At 41.9% G+C, this 25,148-nt stretch overlaps 1 protein-coding gene across 1 annotated transcript; it reads left to right on the forward strand.

Annotated features, from left to right (window-relative positions):
- The first annotated feature begins 4,434 nt into the window (after window positions 1–4,434).
- Window positions 4,435–24,308, forward strand: LOC144507874 (metalloreductase STEAP4-like). Its single transcript, XM_078235313.1, has 6 exons — window positions 4,435–4,465; window positions 4,644–5,102; window positions 10,256–10,728; window positions 10,901–11,428; window positions 19,751–19,915; window positions 22,150–24,308. Exons 3-6 carry the CDS (start codon window positions 10,258–10,260, stop codon window positions 22,396–22,398), a joined length of 1,413 nt encoding a protein of 470 aa, XP_078091439.1. The 5' UTR covers window positions 4,435–4,465; window positions 4,644–5,102; window positions 10,256–10,257; the 3' UTR covers window positions 22,399–24,308.
- Window positions 24,309–25,148: the final 840 nt, after the last annotated feature.

The following is a 25,148-nucleotide window of genomic DNA, read 5'->3' on the forward strand; positions in this document are numbered from 1 at the left end:
TTTCGGAGCCTTAAGCCCCTTCTTCAGGACACCCCTCATTATTAGGTCACCCCTCATCCAAACCTGTTGGACTGTAACCTGGTGTTGTTAAACTTCTTACTGGACGTATTTTACACAGAGGGTGGTGGGGGCCCGGAATGCACTGCCAAGCAAGGTGATTGAGGCGGACATGCTGAGATCGTTTAAGACTTAGATAACCACATGAACAGACTGGGAATAGAGGGATACAAAAGAATGGTCTAGTGGACATATGAGCGGCGCAGGCTTGGAGGGCCGAAGGGCCTGTTCCTGTGCTGTATTGTTCTTTGTTCTTTGACATTCAGGCTTGGGCTAATAAGTAGCCATAACATCTTGCTACACAAGTGACAAACAATGACCATCTCCAACAAGGGAGAATCTAACCCAACTCCTGTTGACATTCAATGGTCCTACCATGAATCCCCCACAATCAGCATCCAGAGAATAACCACTGACCAGAAGCCAATTGGACCAGACATATAAATACTATAGCCACAGGAGCAGGTCAGAAGCTGGGAATTCTGCGTGATTAATTCACCTCCTATCCCCCCAAATCCTCTCCACCATCAACAAGGCATAAGTCAGGTAATGTGATGGAAAACTCACCACTTGTCTAGATAAGTCTAGTTCTAATATCATTCAAGATAATCAACTTCAAGGACAGTTCATATGCCAGCTCACTGGTGGTGATGGAAGTTCTGCTGCAGAGGAACTCTTTGCCTACAACAAATGAACTGTAGTAGTTGAAGAAGGTAGCTGACCACCACTTTCTCATGGCCAATTAGGGATCTGCAATAAATGCTGGCCCAGCCAGCAACACCTCAATCCCATGAATAAATACATTTTAAAAACTACTAGGATTGTTGAGGTACCACCCCAGGAGAGTGGCTCGATGGAGAACAAATCCACTGTCCTCTCTTCAGGATGATAGCATTCACCTTCCCACCACTGCTAGCAAGATAGCTTACATTCACCAACATGATATTCTGTGCACTGTCACACATCTCTTGCTATGCTGGTATACCCTCACATTTATATATCTGGGACCCACCAAGCCATGCATGTGCAGTCACTGGCTCCCTGCGATGTTGGGAATCCTGCAGCCTTGAAAAATCCATCTGCCCATTCCCTCTGCTTCACTTTGATAAAAAAAAACAAGTTCCCTCTCCTGGAGTAGTGAGCCTGTGTCAGCTCCCTGATTATAGTGTTGGAGGGCAAACTGGGAAATGTTGACTATGCTGCCTGTTCCTGTCTGAAAGGAGGCCCTATTGAAGGAGGTGACACAGTTCAGTGGCCACTTCCTTGCTGAAACGGAGGCCCCTTCCCAAGGCTCCTGGCTGAGGTGGGAGTGTGGGAAATACTCCTGAATACCATTAGTGGATAGCAGGTATTATGAGGAGAACCCTATCCTCTGCACACAGCTTCCTCTGTCTGCCGCTTGGGCTCCTAAGCCCCAATCATATCGTGACCCAAGATAAACTTCAACTATAGTTCCCATAAATCTTTCTGTTGACCAGGCATAAAACAGCCATGGCTTCCCTGTCAGTTGTATCAACAATCCTTTCAAATTACAATAAGTCACCCAAACGCTCCTCCAAAAGAGCACCACAGTTCTTCCAGTACCATTTCAAGAGCAAAAGTGAGTCAAATCACCTCAGCTACAAGTTGGATGGCTGGTCCTTTAAATTGCTCCAGTAGATAGGAGGCGTGTGGTCCTTCATGTATTCAGTGCATGTGCAGCTATCGTTGATTATGAGACGGCATTGACTGGACCTGTGCTGTGCAGGTTGGCTAAATGTGCTTCACATACTATTTAACATCATTAATCATCCAATCTGCATGTTTTCTGGCAGGAGAGAGTTAATGGTCAGTCAGGGGATGAGGTTAGCCGATTGCACTTAGGGTGTGCTGATCCCTGCGATCGTGGTTTACCTAAGCTAGGGTAGAATAAAGGATCAGGGTAGCCAAAGAGGTTAAACCGAGGCTTTATATGATGCAAATTTTCAAAATCATCTTGGCCTTTTGGCTAAGATGAAGCATTAGATCAAGCCCATGAGGGGGTGCAATGCTTCATCTTAAGGTCTTGTCACCTTGGGTCTTGTAGGATCAAACCCAAGATGGGATGCAATGTCTTATCTTGTCAGCTTGGACCTGGTTTGTTCCTCATGTGAGGACCATGATTGGACTTAATTTGAATTGGCTTTTTTGATTAGAATTAAAGTACCGAAAAAAAAGCTCTAAATATATGACACGCCGTGCAATCCATGTAAGAAGTAGCCCGAAGTGGTGTCGCCCAGCATTTTCAGTTACTCCAATTTGCACTGTTTTGGCTCCAATGGCACCAATCTTTTTGGCAAACCAAGTAAACTAACTCAAATTAACGAGGGGATAAATTAAAAGGAGCAGCTCCCAAAAGGAGAGGAACCGCCCAAAACAAATAGAGACTAGAGCCAGAGCTCTGACTAAAGGTCATCCAGACTCAAAACATTGGCTCCATTCTCTCTCCACAGATGCTGTCAGACCTGCTGAGATTTTCCAGCATTTTCTGTTTTTGTTTCAGATTCCAGCATTCGCAGTATTTTGCTTTTACCATTCCTTTGCCACCGGCTATATTTGCCAAACTGCTATAAATATCTACCAAATGGTCCGAACTATACCAAGTACAAAATAACTTTCTTTGACTCCTCTTCTCATCTTGACTCTCTGAACTGATTTGGTACTGCCAGTAAATGCTACTGCCAGTAAATTTTGCAAAACTGACCCCTAACCAATGGAATCTCGGACATGAATTGTTTAACATAACACAGATTTGCAACATTTCTCGTTAATTCGCGACTTTGTTTATCTGCACAAAACATTGTGTACATCATTTCACTGATTACAGGTCCAATGTCCACTTATCCACGGTTTTCAGAGAAAAAAAAATTAGAAGAAAAGTTGGAGAAAATGTCATAAAATAAAAAAGTACCTAAACGAATATTTTAAAAATATGAAAGGTAAGCTGTCCATGATGTAATTACTGGAACAGAAGGTGCTCAATATGTGCGCCATGTTGCCATATTGCTTACTGGAGTGCTCACATGTGAGTGTTCACAGTTGTTATGATGCCATTTGTGTCTACAATACAGTACCTGGGCTATCTTTAAGTCACCATCATTGCAAAATGAGTGAATCTGAGTCAAGCCGTAGATGTTATAGAAAAATAATGACACCTGCTGTAAAGGTGACAATATTAGATAGGCTGGGAAACAGCACAGATGCCAAAGAATACAGTGTTGGAACAGTGTTGCTAGAGAGCCTTTTAATATGAATAATTATGACTAATGTATATTTCCTATTGTGTCAAACAGCAGCGCATCTTTATATTTTTTAAAAAGACTTTGCTGTCTTTTATTTTCTATACATAACAAATTTTTGGATGATTGCTACCCATCTAATTGACTGCTATTATAAAATATGTTCACCATTTGCAAGGTATTCCAAGAAGGTAATCCCAGTGAATGGCAGAGTCTTTACTGCATACCTAATTTACATCCAAAGATAGTTCAAGATCTTATAGCATATCGGCAATATTTTTGCAGTTTACGAATTCACACTTTGAAAACCCTGCTGAACATTGTGCAATATTTGCCTGTGGGAAAATTTATCTGGCACCCAAGCAGTGCAAACATTTGTGATGCATCAGCTTTCTTAGCTATGAACTCTCCGTGTTCAAGTAAAGTGACATGGAAAATATTGCCTCATTGAGTCTTGCTTAAAACTGGAAATACATAAAATTAGTCCAATGACTAAACCAGTTCCACAAATACAAAAGTATCCTTTCAGCTCAGCAAAAAACAAACAGCAATTACTTGCTCTGAAGAAATGAATCATTAATAATAAGAAAATGAACATAGAAGGACTCACAAAATAAGAGAAAGAAAGTGATTCACATATACTGTGTTGGACTAGTTCTTAGTCTAACCATTATTGTGTAGAAACAAGATGGTCATTTTGCAAACAACAGTGATCCCACAGGAAAGAACTGTATTAGCAGTTAATTTATTTTTAATGGGATAGATTGCGTGGAATGTTTGTACTGCTCTATCTTGGGGGTGCTGAACTCTGGCTAAGAGCAAGTAACTGAGCACAGGCCAGGAATTAATCTGCGACTGCCTGGACAGCAGATGTAGCTGAGAGTCGAGGAAGTTGTGGAATGTAAGAAATGGAGAGATTTGGGGAAAGACAAAATGAGCAAAGACAGGAGTAAAGGAGAAAGAACATGCATAGTCCAGAAACTTCTGGAATGGGGAGGGAGAATCTGGCAGCCATCCATCATGTGCAGGCAACAGGGTGACATAAAGAAAAATGTAGGTATTAAAATAATACCTCAGCTAGTTTGTCTTTTGATGGCTTAATGAATAGGAGGCAAGGGAAACACAACTGATGGCATATCTCCCAAGTGCAGGTAAGAGAGGTACACTGATACATTCAGAAACACTGGAAGATTTCAGAAGCGTTACAAGTTGTTACAATTTGTGATAAAATTAACTAAAGCTGATTAGAAATCATTTTAAAGTGCAGAGACAGATTCAGGAAAACTGGTCAAATGAAATATGTTATTCGTACGTGTCCCTTTATACCAGATTAAAATATGAAGATGTAAATATTGGAAGAAGTATTATCACTGAGCAAGCCTAATTGTTAACTGATTGTAATCGTTCCATGGCAGAAGCTAAGTCTCAGAACAATCATGATGTCACGGAGGAGCTGGCTGGTCACATTTTTAAAATTCATTGTTGAACAACCATGTGAAAAGGATATTTAGCCTGAAAATTTGATACTTTCCTGTGGTCATGCCTGCTCATTAGAAACCACATGTCGTCAAGCGTTTGCTGCAGGGTTCCAGTTTTGGCAGAAATGCAAAGAGGTGGAGCAAAAGGCACACTAACCTCAGAAGCTGGATCACAGTCTTTAAATATGAGGCTTGCTTTGAAAGATAAACAGCCAAAGGCTTTATCTTCACATCATCTCAAGTGAAAGCTCTGTTTATTCTTTACTTTAACTGTCCTCAATTTCCAGCCCAGCCAACCAAAATAAGGAAGGTAAGAACATTTAATATATTATGTATTTTCAGAGCTTATGATACAATTTGTTGTACATTTCAATAAATTATTTTGTTTAAAAACTTTTATGAACTTATTGGTTTTACCAACTGGAATTGTTATTAACAAGCAAGTGTTTGATTCACAAATAATTTCAATACATCTACAAGACCATCTGTTTTCTAATATTTCTCTTCGTGTTCTTTTCTTGCTTTCACTTGAAGCATCACTGGAGTGGATGCAACTTCTAGTTCAGTACAAGGCACATCCTTCATTCGACAATTAGATAACACATTTGTTACTTCTGTGAAAGCTTGACTCATTCTCTCTTCTGACCTCCTCTCCACTTCTAGAAACTTTCTGCTTCTGTTTCATAATTAATGAAAGCTTTATATGAGCTTTATAATTCTTGAGTATAATTTGCATATAAGTTCACCATTCTCAAGATACCAGGGAGGAACAACACTAAATGAGCCAAAAATTTGTGAATTTGTCCTGCAGCCTGATCTTTGACCTCAGGTTACTTTTGATTGTTTGCTTTGGATTCTTTCGCATGACAGCAATTTTCTTTGAAACTATTTATTGAACCAGTCATGCATACAGCTCTTTTCATAAATAAAAGAAATGATTGCCCGTATTTAGTGGAATGTTATGCAGCGCTAACAATTCACCGGCTTTCCCCTCCAGTATAACCGTGGCACAGAGAGAGTTGGCACCTACATTTGAGAGACAGGCCTGGCCTCTCTAGGGCTTCTGGGGCAGACTATTTCCAAAAGAAATACAGGCAGTTGCCAGTAGTCAGAGTTTGTTCTTCGTGCCCTCCGTTGGATAGAAAGCAATGTGTAGCACTTGCTGGCCACTTACAGGCAAAGTTGTAAGAACGACTTAAGATAGTTAATAAAATGAGTTTCTTTGTTCAAAGGGTAGATTTCACTCAGTCGCATCGAGCAGCAAAAATACTACTTTCATCAGAGCCTTGATTACTTGTATGAACTCCATTTAGACTGCTTCATAGTGCTTGATATCCTGCCATTGCCCAATACTTTTAGCTAAAGGAGATGGAAGCTGTGAAGACAGATGTGGTTCAGATCCAGTAATATCAAGTTAGCAACCTGTTGATAAGTCTCTGAAATGTTTTTCAAAGGTTTGGGATTGATCAGTATTTCATCTCCTGATGTCACAAAAACAGACGGGCAGGGTTTTATCATTGCAATTTCCATTGTAATACTCATTCAAAAGGATCCTTCATCAGTTAAGCCACAGACTCAGGTAGGATATAAGATATAAGGGCAGCACGGTGGCACAGTGCTTAGCACTGCTGCCTCAGACCGCCAGGGACCTGGGTTCAATTCCGGCCTTGGATGACTGTCTATGTGGAGTTTGCACATTCTCCCGTGTCTGCGTGGGTTTCCTCTGGGTGCCATTTTCCTTCCACAGTTCAAGATGTGCAAGTTAGGTGGATTGGCCATAGTAAATAGCCCCTTAGTTTCCCGAGATGTATAGGTTAGATAGATTAGCCATGGTAAATGTGTGGGGTTAAGGGGATAGGACGGGGTGGTGGGCCTGGGTAAGATACTCTTTCGGAGAGTTGGTGCAGACTCGATGGGCCGAATGGCCTCCTTCTGCACTGTAGTGATCCTATGAAGATTTGGGGCTTCTGAATGTTTGAGAGTTCATCATGAACTCATCATCATCAGTGATCATGGGTGATTTTAATCTGCACATAGATTGGGCAAACCAAATTAGCCACAATGCTGTAGAGGAGGAATTCCTGGAGTGTATAAAGGATAGTTTTCTGAACCAATATGTGGAGGAACCAAAATAGACAGCAGGCCACCTTAGACTTGGTATTGTGTGATAAGAAGGGTATCATTGTCAATCTCGCTGTATGAGACCTTTGGGGATGAGTGACCACAACACGATAGAATTTTTTATCAAGATGGAGAGTGAAGTCGTTGATTCGGAGACTCGGGTGCTGAATCTTAATAAAGGAAACTATGAGGATAGATTGGGGAGAGTTACTTAAAGGGATGACAGGCGATAGGCAATGGCAAACATTCAAGGAACGCACAGGGGAACTGCAGCAACTGTTTATTCCTGTCTAGCACAAAAGCAAAATGTGTAAGAGGGCCAATCTATGGCTTACAAAGGAAATTAGAGAGACTATCCAATCTATGGAAGAAGCTTACAAATTGGCCAAGAAAAATAATAGGTCTGAGGATTGGGAGCAGTTTAGAATTCAGTAAAGAAGGAGCAAGGGATTGATTAAAAAGGGGAAAATACAGTACGAAAGTAAGCTTGCAAGGAACATAAAGACTGACACTAAGAGTTTCTATAGATACATGAAGAGAAAGAGGTTGGTGAAGACAAATGTAGGTCCCCTACAGACAGAAATGGGGGAATGTATAATAGGGGACAATGAAATGGCCGAGCAACTGAATACATACTTTGGTTCTGTCTTCAGAAAAGAGGACACAAATCAGATGCCAGAAATGTTGCAGAAAGCAAGATTTAGTGAGAGGGAAGAACTGAGGGGGATCAATATTAGTAGAGAAATGGTGCTTGGAAAATTGATGGGAGTGAAGGCGGATAAATCATCAGGGCCTGATAATCTACATCCCAGAGTACTTAAGGAAGTGGCTCTAGAAATAGTGGATGCATTGGTAGTTAGCTTCCAGGATTCTATAGATTCTGGAACAGTCCCTGCAGATTGGAGGGTAGCTAATTTCACTCCAATATTCAAAAAGGGAGGTAGAGAGAAAACAGGGAATTATAGACCAGTAAGCTAAACATCAGTAGTGGGGAAAATTCTAAGATCCATTACCAAGGACTTTATAGCAGAGCATTTAGAAAGTAGTGGCAGGATAAGAGTCAGCATGGATTTATGAAGGGGAAATCATGCTTGACAAATCTGTTGGAATTCTTTAAAGATGTAACTAGTAGAGTTGACAAGGGGGAACCAGTAGATGTGGTATATTTGGATTTTCAGAAAGTGTTTGACAAAGTCCCGCACAAGAGATTATCGTGCAAGGTTAGAGTGCATGGGATTGGGGAAAGTGTATTGAGACGGATAGAAAACTGGCTGGCAGAGAGGAAACAAAGAGTAGGAATTAATGGGTGTTTTTCAAATTGGCAGACAGTAACTAGTGAGGTGCCACAAGGATCGGTGCTGGGACCCCAGCTATTCACAATATATATTAATGATTTGGATGAGGGAACAGAAATGTAACATCTCAAAGTTTGCAGATAATACCAAGTTGGGTGGGAGGGTGCACTCTGATGAGAATGCAGAGATCCTTCAAAATGATCTGAACAGGTTGGCGAGTGGGCAAATCAATGGCAGATGCAGTATAATTTGGATAAATGTGAGGTTATTCACTTTGGAAGCAAAGAAGGCAGATTACTACTTGAATGGCTGTAAATTGGGAGAGGGGAGTGTGCAGCAGGACCTGGGTGCCCTTGTGCACCAGTCGCTGAAGGTAAGCATGCAGGTGCAGCAGGCAGTAAAGAAGGCAAATGGCATGTTGGCCTTCATTGCAAGAGGTTTCAAGTACAGGAGCAGGGATGTGTTGTTGCAATTATACAGGGTCTTGGTGAGGCCATACCTAGAATATTGTGTGCAGTTTTGGTCTCATTTTCTGAGGAAGGATGTTCTTGCTCTCAAGGGAGTGCAGCAAAGGTTTATCAGGCTGATTCCGGGGATGGCGGGACTGATGTATGGGGAGAGATTGACTAAGTTAGGATTGTTTTTGCTGGAGTTCAGACAAATGAGGGGGGATCTCATAGAGACTTATAAAATTCCAACAGGACTAGACAGGGTAGATGCAGGGAGGATATTCCCGATGGGGGAGTCCAGAACCAGGGGTCACAGTCTGAGGATTCAGGGCAGACCATTAAGGACAGAGGTGACAAGACATTTCTTCACCTAAAGAGTGGTGAGCCTGTGGAATTCATTACCACAGGAAGTAGTTGATGGCAAAACATTAAATATATTCAAGAGGCGGCTAGATATAGCATTTGGGGTGAATGGGATCAAAGGTTATGGGGAGAAAGCTGGATTAGGCTATTGAGTTGGATAATCAGCCATGATCGTAATGAATGGTGGAACAGGCTTGAAGGGCTAAATGGCCTTCTGCTCCAATCTTCTATGTTTCTGTTTCTATGAAGGATATCATCAGATATGATGAGAAAAGCTGAGTTGTACAGTGTTCCTAATAGTGACACAACTAGCGTCACACACTGGCAGAATCTTCCAGACCTCAGGAGGTGGGGGCACCCAGGAAACCTGCGAAAACCACACCAGAATGGCTCACCCACATTCGAATGCCATCAGACTAGTTTCACAAGGGCAATTAGTCTGGAAGAGGCAGGCAGGTGATAATTAAGGCCTCCCCTGAGTCAACGGCCATTTTCTGAAATTAATGGAATTATCTCAGCATCACACACTCCGCTCCCCGCCCACCTGCTATGTCGGGAAAGTATGCTTCAATGCCAGTCTGTCAATGGGAGGTCATAGGGCCATTCGAGCTTGAATGAAATGCCTGTATGAGAGCTCAACACAGTCTATTCACAGCCTCAGGTATTCTTGTGCAAGGGTTTCCACTCCAATTTGAGGCTCCTAAATGTTCTCGGCCGTGTTTTATTAAACAGGTTTTGGAGCCTTTTGTCAACATTTTAAGGTGCCTCTGAGGTCTCCCTCATCTTCAGCAATGCTCACCTTTCCCAATTGGGCCTCCGACTGGACATTCCTGCATACCTTCCAATTAACCAACTCACATCCATGTTCTGCCCACCACCTTTAATCAGATGGCAAGCGTGATGTCAGCCTGCTTATCTGCCAGCTCCCAGAAGATCTCAACAGCTATCACAATGCTGACCTGTACAGGGTCAGAAACCAAAAATAGTACCAGTGCTTGAAAATATTGTTGGTGCAGAGGATTCCAGTGCTCATATCCATGCTGGAACAAAAGTACTTTAAAAATTATATCGAAAAACGTGTGTAAGAACATTTTATAACGTTAAGATTAAAATTAAGGAGGAAGATACAAAATAGAAAAACATAAATACCAGTATAGCTAATGCTTGTTATGTTCTAATTTATAGGAGCTGTTTGATCAGAGTATTGTAAAATTCCTACTGACTTTATCTTTCAGAGATGGACAACAATGCAGCAGGCCAGATCCTACTTCATCAGACCAGCAGCAGAAAAAGGTTGGACCATAAGCAGGACACAATTTGCATTCTTGGTACAGGGGACTTTGGCAGATCTTTGGGCATAAGGCTGCTCAAGTCAGGTTACCCAGTGGTATTTGGGAGCCGAGATCCAAAGAACTCCGTCCTGCTGCCAAGTGGAGCGCAAGTGTTTAGCCAAGCGGAGGCCCTGAAAACATCCAAGCTCATTTTCTTGGCAGTCCATAGGGAGAACTATGATTTTCTTCTGGCTCTGTCTGATTTGCTGGATGGAAAAGTGCTGGTGGATGTAAGCAACAATCTCAGAATGAACCAATACCCTGAGTCCAATGCACAGTATCTGTCTCAGCTGGTTCCCAGAGCCAATGTGGTGAAGGGATTCAACACAGTTTCAGCCTGGGCCCTGCAGTCAGGCAGTCTGGATGCCAGCAGTCAGGTAAGATCACAGTGTTATGTGAGGGAAAAGAGGTTAGCAAGGATCAATTAAAATTATTGTCTACACTGACCAGTTAACTGTATTTCAAAAAAAATATTAGAGTGTGCTGAATATATTGAATTGTAGCAACAATATCTTCACCGGTTATAAAAATTATTATTCTGTGTTTCAGGTCTTTGTCTGTGGAGATGACAATAAGTCTAAGCAGTTGGTAATGGATGTTGCCAGGAGTATAGGGCTCACTCCTTTGGACCAGGGATATCTCTTAGCAGCCGAAGAACTGGAGAGCTACCCTCTCCAGCTCTTTCCGATGTGGAGACTGCCATTTATTATAACGGCTGGTCTCACAGTATTTTTCTTTTTATACCATGTTGTGCTTAGAATTATTTATTCTTACGTAAATAAGAATGTTGATCAGACCTATCAGATAATGATTTCCATACCAAATCATGTTTTTCCAAGTGTCTGTCTCATTCTGCTTGGCTTGGTTTACCTTCCGGGTGTGATTGCTGCATTCCTCCAACTCCACAGAGGGACAAAATACAAGAGATTCCCCAACTGGCTCGACAAGTGGATGCTGTGTCGAAAGCAGCTTGGGCTTGTATCATTTGCCTATGGCTTCCTTCATGTTTTTTATTCACTGGTCAAACCACTTCGATATTCATTTTACTGGAGGAGTGCTCAGTATGCTGCATCCGTGGTAAGGCTTGTTCCTGTACTAATACTGTATTTTTATTTTAATATTCTTCTATCAGAAGTAGGATAGTTGACTGAATTTGGAACGTAAAACACTGTGATGTGGGTCCTGTCTCACCTAATCATTCTGGGAAGAGTAGAAGGGATGTCATGTGAAGGTCTACAATTCCATATGGGACACAGAGAAAAATAAAAGGAAAATAAGACATAAATCCTCTGCTCAGCTCAAGAATTCTGTGGTTTGGAAAGACTACAAAAGAGGAACTAAATAGGGGCAGTATTTTTGGATATATACTTAATATCAAGACTTATAAAATGGTATAATTCTATTACTTTGCTTTTGTTAATTTATGGTCATGCCTTCATTGGTGGCATCTGCAAGTCTTAAGCAGCAGGTCTGACAAGCAAACTTCTTCAATCCACATTTCCTTCATCCAGTTCCTCCAACCCAAATGATCCCCATCCATTTCTTAAGCCAAAGTGTAATGGAGAATATTAAACTTTTTGTTTATTCATTCATGGGATGTGGGTATCGCTGGCTAGGCCAGTATTAATTACCCATCCATAGCTACCCTTGAGAAAGTGGTGGTGAGTTCCCTTCTTGAACCATGCAGTCCATGGGGGCGATTTTACCATTTTGATTCTAAGTGCTGAATCTGGGCATGATTCAGATCTGACTTGTAAACCCTGTTCTCCGGCACCCCTATACGCACTCAGCCTGAAAAAAAGTCGCGAGTCTGAATCGCGCTGTGGGCAGGGCTTATCGTGCCCAAAATGCTGCTGCTCCAATCGGAGCCTTCAAGTGCGCATGTGCAGTAAAAAAAAAATTTGTAAAGCGCTCCCCTGCTACATCACTCCTGGGTCACAAAAAGCAGATAAAGCGGCCCGAGAGCGATGGCTCCCACAGACATTGCCCCACCCCCACAACTATCCGTCTTATCCACCCACCGCTCCCCCCCTCCCCCGCTATCCAAGCCGATCACAACCCTTGCCCCACTTCCCTCCCACCGAATGCCCACAGAGTAGCAGCGGATCCCCCTGCTCCTGTCCTCCCTGCCCCCTACCAGAGATCCATCTGGCCCACCTCCCTCCCCCCACCCCACCAGAGAATGATCTGGTCTCCCTCCTCCTACCCCCCCACCAGAGATCCATCTGGCCTCCTCCCCCCCCCCCCCACCCCCCACCCCCCCCCCCCACACCCCCCACCGCCCCCCCCCCCCCCCCCCCACCAGACATCCATCTGGCCCAGTTTAGCTTGATTTTGCGTTACCACACTCTTCCAAAGAGTGCAGGAAAATTTCCCTTTACTACCTGCAGAGTCAATTCAGCTGACTGACCATTAGCTTCTATTTGAACCATGATATATCCCTTTAGTGGAACTACTTCCTCGGTATAAACTTACAGGATTACGTTTGAAGGTTTAATTGGTAAGGGTTTCAACTTCAGATTGTTTATGTTTTCTGGGAAAAGTGATACAGCAACTTCTGTATCTACTTCCATCTTTACTTTTTGTCCATCTAACTTTACTACTCCGGTTTCATTTTTGAAATTTTCATCCTCATCAGATATTCTGTCATGTCCAATACGCCTTCAGTTCAGCAAGATAGACTTGTCCCAACCATACACATGGACACATGGGATTGAGGGTGATTTAGTGGTTTGGATCAGGAATTGGCTAGCTGTAAGAAAACAAAGGGTGGTGGTTGATGGGAAATATTCATCCTGGAGTTCAGTTACTAGTGGTGTACCGCAAGGATCTGTTTTGGGGCCACTGCTGTTTGTCATTTTTATTAATGACCTGGATGAGGGCGTGGAAGGATGGATTAGTAAATTTGCGGATGACACTAAAGTCGGTGGAGTTGTAGACAGTGCGGAGTGAAGTGGCAGTTTACAGAGGGACATAAATAAGCTGCAGAGCTGGGCTGAGAGGTGGCAAATGGAGTTTAATGCGGAAAAGTGTGAGGTGATTCACTTTGGAAGGAGTAACAGGAATACAGAATACTGGGCTAATGGTAAGATACTTAGTAGTGTGGATGAACAGAGGGATCTGGGTGTCCATGTGCATAGATCCCTGAAAGTTGGCACCCAGGTTGATAGGGTTGTTAAGAAGGCATACGGTGTGTTAGCTTTTATTGGTAGAGGGATTGAGTTTCGGAGCCAGGAGGTCATGCTGCAACTGTACAAAACTCTGGTGCGGCCGCATTTGGAGTATTGCGTACAGTTCTGGTCGCCGTATTATAGGAAGGATGTGGAAGTGTTGGAAAGGGTGCAGAGGAGATTTACCAGGATGTTGCCTGGTGTGTTGGGAAAATCGTATGAGGAAAGGCTGAGGGGCTTGAGGTTGTTTTCGTTAGAGAGAAGAAGGTTAAGAGGTGACTTAATAGAGACATACAAGATGATCAGAGGATTAGAGAGGGTGGATAGTGAGAGCCTTTTTCCTCGGATGGTGATGGCTAGCACGAGGGGACATAGCTTTAAATTGAGGGGTGAGAGATATAGGACAGATGTTAGAGGTAGGTTCTTTACTCAGAGAGTAGTAAGGGCGTGGAATGCCCTGCCTGCAGCAGTAGTGGACTCGTCAACATTAAGAGCATTCAAATGGTTATTGGATAAACATATGGATGATATTGGAATAGTGTAGATTAGAGGGGCTTTAGATTGGTTCCACTGGTCGGTGCAACATCGAGGGCCGAAGGGCCTGTACTGCGCTGTAATGTTCTATGTTCTATACCTCCACATGAGGGCGGCAACTGAGTCGCACCACTGCTAATGATTGTTACCCACAAGGGATTGTTCCAATATAAGTGCCTACCATTCAAAATGACATCAGCAACGGGCATATTCCGGAAGTCAGTGGACCAAATCTTAACTGGCCTCAACGATGTCCAATGTTATTTGGGTGACATTCTAATTACAGGCAAAAGTGAACAGGAATAAACTTTAGAGGAAACACTGGAATGTCAAGAGAAATGCAGCCTGAATTTTTCAAATCAACCGTCAGTTATTTCGGTAATGCCATAGGCAAGGATGGCCTCCACTGAGAATTTAACAAAATGACAGCGATCCTAGATTTGCCAAGGCCACAGAATGTGTCACAGTTGCAATCATTTTAGGGCTAATCAATTATTATGGGAAGTTCATCTCAAACCTTGCAATGCTACTCAAGTCACTTCGAACCAACAATGGATTTGGACGAAAGAGTGTGAAAGTATGTACAAAGGAGGACGTTCTTAAGCAATCCGAGATATTGATCCATTTTAACCCAGAGTTGAAACTAATATAGGATACATCACCCTACAGGGTGGTTGCTGTTGTATCTTACATTATGGCAACTTGGGAGGAGCGACCAATAGCATTTGCATCACGAACGTTATCAAGCACAGAACAAAGTTATTCATAACTTGAGACAGAAGCGCACAGCAGATTTTTTTTGCATTAAACAATTTCACCAGTAGCTGTATGGCCATCAGGTCATATATATTTATTTCTGCTAACAATTCATTCATTTTGTTACAAATGCTGCAAACATTCCGATATGGAGTGTTTAATTCTGTTCATTTATCATTTTTGTAATCTTTGACCTCATCTGTCAGTACACTCTTAAATTTGTACGCTCTGTCCCTTCCTGCCACACTCTGATTATCATTACCCTGCTCTATAATAATCTACACAATAGATTTTTTAACAAAATTGCAAGTCATAGGATTAAAGGGTGAAGTAAGAAATTGGCTAAGGGAAAGAATACAGCGGATAGTAACATTGTTTTCCAGGCCGGAGGGTAATAGACAGTGGCATTGTTTCGTGTTGAGCTATTCTTGTTTGTGATATATCTTAATATCCTGGACTTTGGTATACAATGCATGGCTTCACAAAGCTCAGAAACATATAAAAGTGAGAAGGATAACATCTGACTTCAGGAGGACTAATTAGTGAAATGGGCAGAAATGTTTTATCCATTTGTGGGACATGGGTGTCGCTGGCTAGGCCAGCATTTAATGCTCTCCCCTAACTGCCCTTAAAAAGGTGATGGTGAGCTACCTTCTTGAACCGCTGCAGTCCATGTAGTGGAGGAGCCTCCACATGCCCAATGAAATGTTACATGGAAAGTGTGAACTAATCCATTTGCTTAGGAAGGAAAAGGACAGATTAGATGGCATCAACAATTTTAAAGAGGGCCCAGGAACCAAAAAAGCTGGGGGTGTATGTACACAAATCTGGTAACAGAGGCATAGGCGCCCAAATTAACTCTGAGTTGGAAAGGGATGATGGGCATGGGTTACACATAGGTTCACCAAACATAATGGTAATGGTGATCAATTGTCCCTTATTTTTTTCCACTGCTCTGTGTCTCAAGCTGAGTTTGGGATGTTGTTTGTCCTGTAATTTGGACCTTTAAACTTTCCACATGCACAATGTCTAATCTCCTCCTGCATCTGCACTCTAACATCTTGGCAGCAACCCAGCCCCTGGTAGGACCCCATCCCCACCATTACAGATCCCTTGGGCAGTCATCTGTCCACAAGAAATGATCAGCCCAGGCAGAACCAGATTTATTTTTATACAGAAAGTTTCCTCGCAGTAAGCTTGGCAGGTTGGCAGTCTGGCTGTCCATCAGGCAGAAAGGCAGCCAGGGAGTGGAGCAGTGGTAAGTTCATTTGGGATGGTAGAGGAGGTCATACATCATGGTGGGTGGGGCTGGTGAGTGCTGACTAATCACCAGGGTCCCATTGTGGAAGCGGAGTCAGTCATCTAGAAAGACAGGACAGAATAGGTTGATAATGGGAGTCCCATCAGGGATAGTTGGCCAGTTTTGGGTGTCCCATTACTGGGTTTACATCAATTAGAAAACCTAGAAGCCTTTTCTAAAGCTGAAGCCATTTTCCCCCACATACTCCACCACCACCACCCACACCAGGCCAATTCCTCAGCCATGATTGTGTTCCATGTACAGAAGAATACACGACCCTTTCGTCAACTGTGGCTTTTCCTCCTTTGGCAGTATACCAATGGGCACCATTTTACCACTCCCCTCCCACCTTAAACCTCCAGAAACTTGCATAGTTGTCACATTGCCAGGTCTTGACCTGCTGTTCACCCACCAGTGGGAGGAATGTCTCACCCTACAAGTCATGTGATATAATATCAGTTCAATAAATTTCAAGAGCTACAATATTAGGAGCCTGCACCCGTTTCAAATGTAACTGTTATCTCAGGCAATGAGTAACTAATTGGAAAAGTGGTTTATGATATTAGTATATGGGGTTTAATGCATTTGTGTGACATTCTCTTGCCTTCAATTATAACGTAGCCCAGAAACATAAAATAATGAATGCTGTAACGAGCAGACTGTAGTATTTTTGTCGCTGTAGAAATGAACAAGGATAACTGTCCTCATCCATAGCTGCTTCATGATCTCGTGAATTGTATGAGTTTTGCCTTGAACACTTTGGATATGTCACTGGCCTCAAATACACCCCTCAACACCGCCTTGGATGAATTCCAAAGCATGCTGACTAGCCTGTGCTCTTTAACCAGTGGCAGCACCAGATACAGAAAATATTCACTCCAAGAGTCTTCAGCTTTGAATTTTGTCTCTCATGTTGTAACTCACTTCCCAAACTTCACAGGGGTGAAATTGATCTTGGTTGGTGATGCAAAGTGACTATTAATGACCTGGCAGCATGTGATACATGCAGTCCAATTTTATTTCCCACTTTCTGCTACCGTCCACTCATTTCATTTCCCATTTATGCTCGTGTTGGCTACCAACAGAATGTCAACACCTTGCATATTGCTTTTATTTTTTGAACTCTTTGTTCACGGTGCATTGTCCTTTTTGTCTGTGCTTTTAATTCCTCTTTGTGCTCCAGACAATCCAAAATTCTCAGTGTAGCTTCAACTGTTAATCCCAGGTGCCAACAACTAAGTACAACATTTTTCCTGATATCACAAGAACCAGCAAAGTCTTCAACATTACAGATTGTTTTACCCCATTCCATTAATGCCATTTTCGGTTCTTTGGGTTGCAATACACTACAGGTAATATGTGCTGGGAATTTCCTCAAGGATTTCTCCTAACTGACCGCTGTAATTTAAGCAAAATATTGGCAGAGGCTCTGTTAATCCACCACCTTTACAATCAGGAGAAGCCCCTGAGGAAATATGATGCAAGAAGTTCAATGGAAATAAAAAGTAGAAGTGATATAAAAGGATTGCCAGCATGTTGTCATCCATTCTGCACTATTGCATAACATTAAGATCTATCCCACATTTTGAGGATCCCACACTTCATTGTACTATGCAGTGAGATTAAGAGAATTCAACTGGTGGCTTTTTGAGTCATGGGGACAGATTTTCATAGTGTTAGAAAGACTCTATGGACTTTTAAAAATGGTGGGCATAAAGTCCACTGAGTTCAAGTAGATTTTATTTTGGCTGTTGCAAGTGCTTTAATGCACGGTATGGGAGTTAGGAATTGATGGAGCAGACATAAACAGTCTTCAAGGTCTGTTAAGGGACATATAACTATCATGATCTGAAGTATTTTTATATCACCTGCTCTTTAAACTTTAATAAAAGACAGGCTGCAACTGTCACTGAGGGTTGAAAAAAAATCACTGCTGGATTGCTGTGACTGACAAGCCATCCAGTAAAGGTTAAAAAAGAATGTACCATCTGATCATGCAGATTCAACAGTTATTTGTTGACATCTCCCCCAGGGATATTATTATGTCATTATAAATGCTTGCAGTCCCGAGTTCACAATTTGATTGACAGTTTAAATCGGCTATTCAAGGATTGGATGTCTTTGACATGGGGTGTGAATAGAAGTGTATTCTTAAAGGAGGTTTAAAAGCTTTGCATAGATTTTATGAATGGGAGCTTTGCTTCTCTATCAAGTGTGCAAGATTGGAGGAAGTTTGTTGAAGTCTCCTGAGTTCTGCCCATGATGGATACTGGGTGAGTGGCTTTGGTGGTGGCATGGAAGCTATGACGGACCATAGAGGTGGGTGGAGGGACATTGGTTGGCATTGAGTTGCATAGAGGTTATGGGGGGCCGTGGAAAAGGGTGGGAGGAGGTGCAAGGTGTGAAGGATAGAGGGCCACAGTTTCTGAAACAATGGGAGCAAAATCCCAGAAAACCAGGACGGGCCGCCTAACTCGGCCACCTCTGCTCTCACTGATCCCCATGGGCATTTATGCTTAGCTTCTGGGGTCAGCGACTCTCACTCCATCCCCACCTGCCCTCCAACCCTGGAGCAAAAATTATACAATCCATGGCACTTGTAATCAAGGCCAGTCCAGCTCGAGCTACCTGGCTTGATAGCCACCACACCAGGACTGGGAATTCCGACCCTAAGTCAACTGACGTTTTGCTGGTCCATCAGATGTTCTGTTGATTGTCATGGTGGACGGACCTGGTTAAATCCTGCCCATCAAGTCCATGCTGACTCTCTGTAGAAAAGTCCAATCAATCCATTTCCCCGCTGGTTCCGTCATATTGTACATTTATTTTTCTTTTGAGATCAATGATGGTCTCCTCTTCAACCACCCTCTATGGCAACAAGTTCCAGGTCATCACCACTTGCTGCATTAAAATAGTTCTACCTCACATCCCCGCTGTACCTCTTATCTGAAACATTAACCCTGGCTCTCCTTAGTCCATCAATTAATGGGAACAGTTTTTCTTTGCCTACCCTCGCTAACCCTGCCATAATGTTGAAATCACCCCGCAAGCTCCTTTGCATCAAGAAGAACAACTCCAGCTTCTCCAACCTAACCTTGTAGCTAAAACACCTCACATCCTTCCAAATGTGTGGTGAGCAGAACTGGGCGCAATACTCAAGTTGTGACTTAACCAGACCTTTATAAATATTCACCATGACTTCCTTACTTTTGTATTCAGCATCTCCATTTATACTAGTACATATTTTATTCAATGGTTGCTAGCCTGTTTGGAGCATACATAAGAGAATTGGATCAATTAATTCTGATTTAGCAAAGAGCAGTACAAATTGTGGATATAGGTACATGAAATGGTCACATTTGGTCCTGTAACTGGGCATGACTGAATGAATAAGTTGAAAGAAATGAATAGCTTTTGTTCAAACTTCTATTTGTATAGCAATGGTACCAGCAGGATTGCTATTTTTATCATTACAAAAAATCCAAGCATTGTGATCCAAGAAGGTGGTTAAAAGCCCAGCCTGGTCAAAATAGAATTGTTTCTCTCTGAGAGTGCTATGTCAAACTGTCAAGCTGCTACATAGATAGGTAACACATATTTTTGTATCTTCATGCAGTTTATTTCTTGTTTTCAACACAGATGAAAAGCAACGCAACCTCAGAGATGGAGATGAAATGGGTCTGGCGCAGTGATTTATTTTATGCATTTGGAATTTTGGGCTTTTTTGTCTTCTGCTTGCTTGGAGTAACATCCCTTCCATCTGTCAGCAATGCAATGAATTGGAGAGAGTTCCGATTTGTTCAGGTAATTCATTCGTCACTTAGAGAGGTTCATTCATTATTATATATTTATGTTATATAATAAGGAGTCAAGTAAACAGGAACATAACTAAGAAGCAGTGTATAACTATCAATATAACATTTATTTATTTGTGTCACAAGTAGGCTTACATTAACACCCCAATGATGTTACTGTGAAAATCCCCTAGTTGCCACACTGCAGCACCTGTTTGGGTACAATGAGGGAGAATTTAGCATGGCCAATGCACCTAACCAGCATGTCTTTCAGACTGTGGGAGGGAACCGGAGCACCCGGGGGAAACACACACAGACATAGGGAGAACGTGCAGACTCCACATAGACAATGATCCAAGCTGGGAATCGAACCCGGTCCCTGGCGCTGTGAGGCAGCAGCGCTAACCACTGTGCCAGGTGTCCAAGAATAACATTCCTAGGCCAATGAAAGGAACTTTCATTCTTCAAACATCCTTTAAATTGAAAGCTCAAGAATTCTCTCTCACAAAAGGCCGTGAGTATTAGGTCAAGTGATGTCTTCAAGACTGAGAATTCAGATTTTGAATACGAACATACAAAATAGGAACAGAAGGAAATCCCTTGAGCCTGCTCCACCATTCAATAAGATCATGGCTGATCTGTTTGTGTTCCCAATTCCACATTCCCATTTATCCCCAGCAACTTTTGATTTTCTTGCCTAATAAGAATCTATCTACCTCTTGTATGCAGGTCCAGCAAGTGATTAGGAAGGTGTTTATTGCAAGGGGAATGGAATATATAAAATAGGGAAGTATTATTGCAGTTGTACAGGGCATTGGTGAGATGACATCTGGAATATTGCATGCAGTTTTGGTCTCCTTATTTAGGAAAGGATATAATTGCATTCAGAACAGTTCAGAGAAGGGGGTATCTTACGAGGAAAGGTTGGACGTATTGGGTCTGTATCCATTGGAGTTTAGAAGAATGAGAGTTGATCTTATAAAGATCCTGAGGAACTTGACAGAGTGAATGCTGAAAAAGTATTTCCCCCAATGATGGACTCTAGAACCGGAGATACAGTTTAAAAATGAGGGGATTCCCACATAAGAAGGCAATGTTTTCTGTTTTTTTTCAGAACATTAGAACATTAGAGCATTACAGCGCAGTACAGGCCCTTCGGCCCTCGATGTTGCACCGACCTGTGAAATCAATCTAAAGCCCATCTAACCTACACTATTCCAATATCAATTTTCTCTCAGAGTTTTCTCTCAGAGTTGTTAGCCTGCAGGATTCTCTTCCACTGAGAGCCATGGAGAGAGGATTATTGAATATTTTTAAGGCCAAGGTAGATTCTTGATCAATAAAGGAGTCAAAGGTTATGGAGTGGGAGTCAGGGAAATAGAGTTGAAGCCACAATCAGATCAGCCATAATCTTATCAAATGGCAGAGTAAGCTCAAAGGACCAAATGGCCTACTCTTGTTCCTAATTCATATGTTTAATTCATATTGTATCAAGAGATATGACCAAGGTGGGTTAAGTAGTGCTGAGGTAAATTTCAGCCTGGCTCTAATTTAGTGATAGAACAAGGTATAGAAGTTATATACTCTTGTTCCAATATTCCTATGTCCAGGGGTCATTATGCAAGAACATGAGAACCAGGAGCAGGAGTTGACAATTCAGTCCATCGAGCCTGCTCTGCCATTCAATACGATTATGGCTGTCTTGTCTCAGCCTCAACTCCACTTTCCTGCCCACTCTCCATTACACCTCAACTCATTACAAATTAAAAATCTGTCCATCTCCTCCTTATATTTACTCAATGTCCTGGCATCCTCACACTGGGGTAGTGAATTCTACAGACCAATGAAAATCTGCTATCCCTTATCCCAAATCTTGTTCAAAATTGCCCCACAAGAAGAAACATCCGCTGTACGTCTACTTTGTCATTCTTATCATCTTATATCCCAGAATTAGATTTCCTCTTATTATTCTAAACTCTAGAGAGTATGGGCCTAAACTGCTCAATCTCTCTTCATGAGATAAACACTTTATCTCTGAAATCAATCTAGTGATCCTCCTCTGAACTGCCTCTAACGCCACAACATCTTTCCTCAAATAAGGAGACTAAATCTGTACACAGTACTCCATGTGTGGTCTCACCAACGCCTTGTTTAGTTGCAGCAACACTTCCTTACTTTTATGTGGTAGTATGACAGAAATTTGAATAATGAATCCTGCCTAACATATTTCTCCTTTTCTTCCAGTCGAAGCTGGGTCATGTCACACTGCTTCTGTGCACAGCTCATACTGCAGTTCTTGGATGGAATAAATTTCTAAAGCCTACAGTGTATAAATGGGGGCTTCCGCCAGGGTACCTGCTGTCTATGGTGATTCCCTGCATTGTGTTAGTTTTAAAGCTGATTCTCATAACTCCATGTGTAGACAGAATGGTCACAAGAATCCGACAGGGTTGGGAAAGGAAAGGACGAGACTTAGGCAAGGTAAACATTTGACCAAAGGCATTCCACCTGAATAATATGTTTTGAAAACATATGATTAGTCCACTCTGAATAGAAATACTGCAGAAATGTTCGACACTGGAATTTAATATTCCAAACCTCTTGGAATAATGACATTTAAGATATTTAAATATTATAATTCCTGACCCACATCTGGAGAGTAGGTTGCTATCCTAAACACCAACCTCATCCCAGACCAACTGAAAGTGGAATCATTCCTGGTGAAGTAAAGTCTATTTTCCTATTTTTGATAGTTTTATCCATCCCTCCCTGTCCTTTCCACATCCTCCAAGAGTTAAAATTGCCCCATTCTCAATAATACTGTCTGTTGAGTTAGCAGTCATCTATTGTCTCACTTTAACATAATTGACATTATAAATAATATAATGAATACTACTTGTATTAATGTAGATCCTTATTATGGTGAGATGTTCCCAAAGAGGTTATTCTTTAACACTTGATGACAGTGTTAAAGTGACAATAATGGACCAGGCAGTGAAATCGATGTAAAGAGGAATTGGAGAGGGTCTTAAATTGGAAACCAGTCTGCCACTGTCTGTTCTGCACAGTTGGAAAAAGATCCCTCAAATGTTTACTATAGAAAATTATTTGCTCTCTTAAACATACATTGGTTCTTAATGCCATTTTGATGCTAGCATACTTGGTGTCTGCAGTGCATGTGCCCTATTAAGCCTGCATATTAACTGGTCAAACTAGCAGACCCTAAAACTGGATGTACCTTCAAATTTCTCAAGTAGTTTTAAGGGTCCTCCTGATCCCACAAGAAACACTACGCTCACTGCTGGACCTTACACAGTAATGCTTAGTCTCTACCTCCTTCTCCAACCAAAACCCTTAATTTTGCCTGGAATCTGATTTTTAAGGTGAAAGATGGATCTAGCATGGAACTGTTGGATTTCCCATCCTCTACAAACCCATCACGCATCCCACCCCAATCAGCAAGCTGCCTGTCAGTGCTGCAAATGCACAGACAGCTCACTGATAGTGTTCAAATGAATCCCAACCATGAAAATTACTTGGACTTCCATGAAACATCATCAGATGGGTGGTGGGCTCAATCTGCCATCCTTCCTACCCACTACCCATCTGATAAATGGGTCACTTGAAAATCAAGCTTTAATATTAGATTTTGCTTCAGTTGACCATTAGTATACTATCGCAGTGACCTTAACAGCATGAGACATAGGAATAGAAGTAGACCATTCGGTCCATTGAGTCTGCAATACCATTAATTTCACTTTCCCGCCTTATCCCCATAAGTCTTGATTAAAAATCTGTCTATCTCAGTCTTGAACATGCTTAATGACCCAACCTCTTCAGCCCTCTGCAGTAAAGAATTCCACCGATTCACTATCTTCTGAGAGAAGAAATTCTTCCTCATCTTTGTTTTAAATGGACCTGTCTCACTTTAACATAATTGACACAATAAATAATATGACTTTGTCAGTGAGACAGGTCATTAATTCTTTAAATTCAGTGCAATCTAATCTTTAAAAATATAGTCAAATCAGTCAAATACAATATACATTGTGCATCAAAAGTTACAAGCCATATTTAGTTGGAACATAATTATACAAAAATGATATGATAATTATTCAGATTCTTTCCTGGTTCTGTTACACCAATGATTTTTCAATGATCCTTTCATTGTTGCTGTTCAAATACAATATCGTAGTTCAATATAATCCGACTAATAGCAGAAAGCAGGGGCAGATCTACAATGAACATGACCTGGGAATTTGAACTGTGCAATTCAGGGAACATTGATGGATTGAGGTATTAAGCAAATTATTGCAATACTTAATTGAATTCATGTATGTTTTTAATTATATGCATTTTCAATATCTGATATATTTACAATAAAGTTTCTTACTCATACTTCACCACTGGAATTTAGAATAAAATCATATAGCTAATCTAGATGACCATTTTGATGGTCACATGATACACTGCTCGTGGAGTCATTGATTAATCATACCAACCAATCTCTATCAATTATTCTACTACAGACCTAGACATGATCCGAGGAAACCCACACATGACAATATTGGATTTTTGTACATCCATTTCACTCAGGCTTGGTGCACAGCAGCCCTCATAGGTATACTGCTCCCTTCCAATTCACATGCTGTGAATACTTTCAAAATCCTTCCATTCATAAGGCAACTGAAGTTTAATGAGTTCCAATCCTGACACTTACACTGGAATGACACTAACTGGTTCTGTCAGGTGATGAATCTCCTCACACCACCAGAGTATCTGGGTCCTGGGAGGGCACCAAATTTGCAGAGGGTTGAATGTTGTACAGATCAATGTATCATAGAATCACAGAATCCCTATAGTGCAAAAAGAGGCCATTTGGCCCATTGAGCCTGCACCAACAACAATCCCACTCAGGCCCTATTCCTGTAACCCCATGTATTTACCCTGTTAATCTCCCTGACACTAAGGAACATTGGAACATGGCCAATCAACCTAACCCACACATCTTTGGAGCACCCAGAGAACACCCATGCAGACACGGGGAGAATGTGTAAACTCCACACAGACTGTTACCCAAGGCTGGAATAGAACCCGGTCCCTGGCATTAAGAGGCAGCAATGCTAACCATTGTGCCGCTCATCTATTAAGAAACCTTATTTCACCATTAAGTCTAAGAATGTCTAGCACTGCCCCCTCTGCTCCCCCATCCCACGACCTAATAAACACACAAAATTCCACCC

The sequence above is a fragment of the Mustelus asterias genome, chromosome 2 (assembly GCF_964213995.1).
Source record: "Mustelus asterias chromosome 2, sMusAst1.hap1.1, whole genome shotgun sequence".
In the NCBI taxonomy this organism is placed as follows: domain Eukaryota; kingdom Metazoa; phylum Chordata; class Chondrichthyes; order Carcharhiniformes; family Triakidae; genus Mustelus; species Mustelus asterias.

Excerpts from the sequence above, each read along its gene's own strand:
- LOC144507874 (XM_078235313.1), top strand. The coding sequence starts at position 10,258 with ATGGACAACAATGCAGCAGGCCAGATCCTACTTCATCAGACCAGCAGC. Across the intron at positions 11,429-19,750 it reads CTCAGTATGCTGCATCCGTG|ATGAAAAGCAACGCAACCTC; the intron begins GTAAGGCTTGTT and ends TTTTCAACACAG. Across the intron at positions 19,916-22,149 it reads GAGAGTTCCGATTTGTTCAG|TCGAAGCTGGGTCATGTCAC; the intron begins GTAATTCATTCG and ends CTTTTCTTCCAG.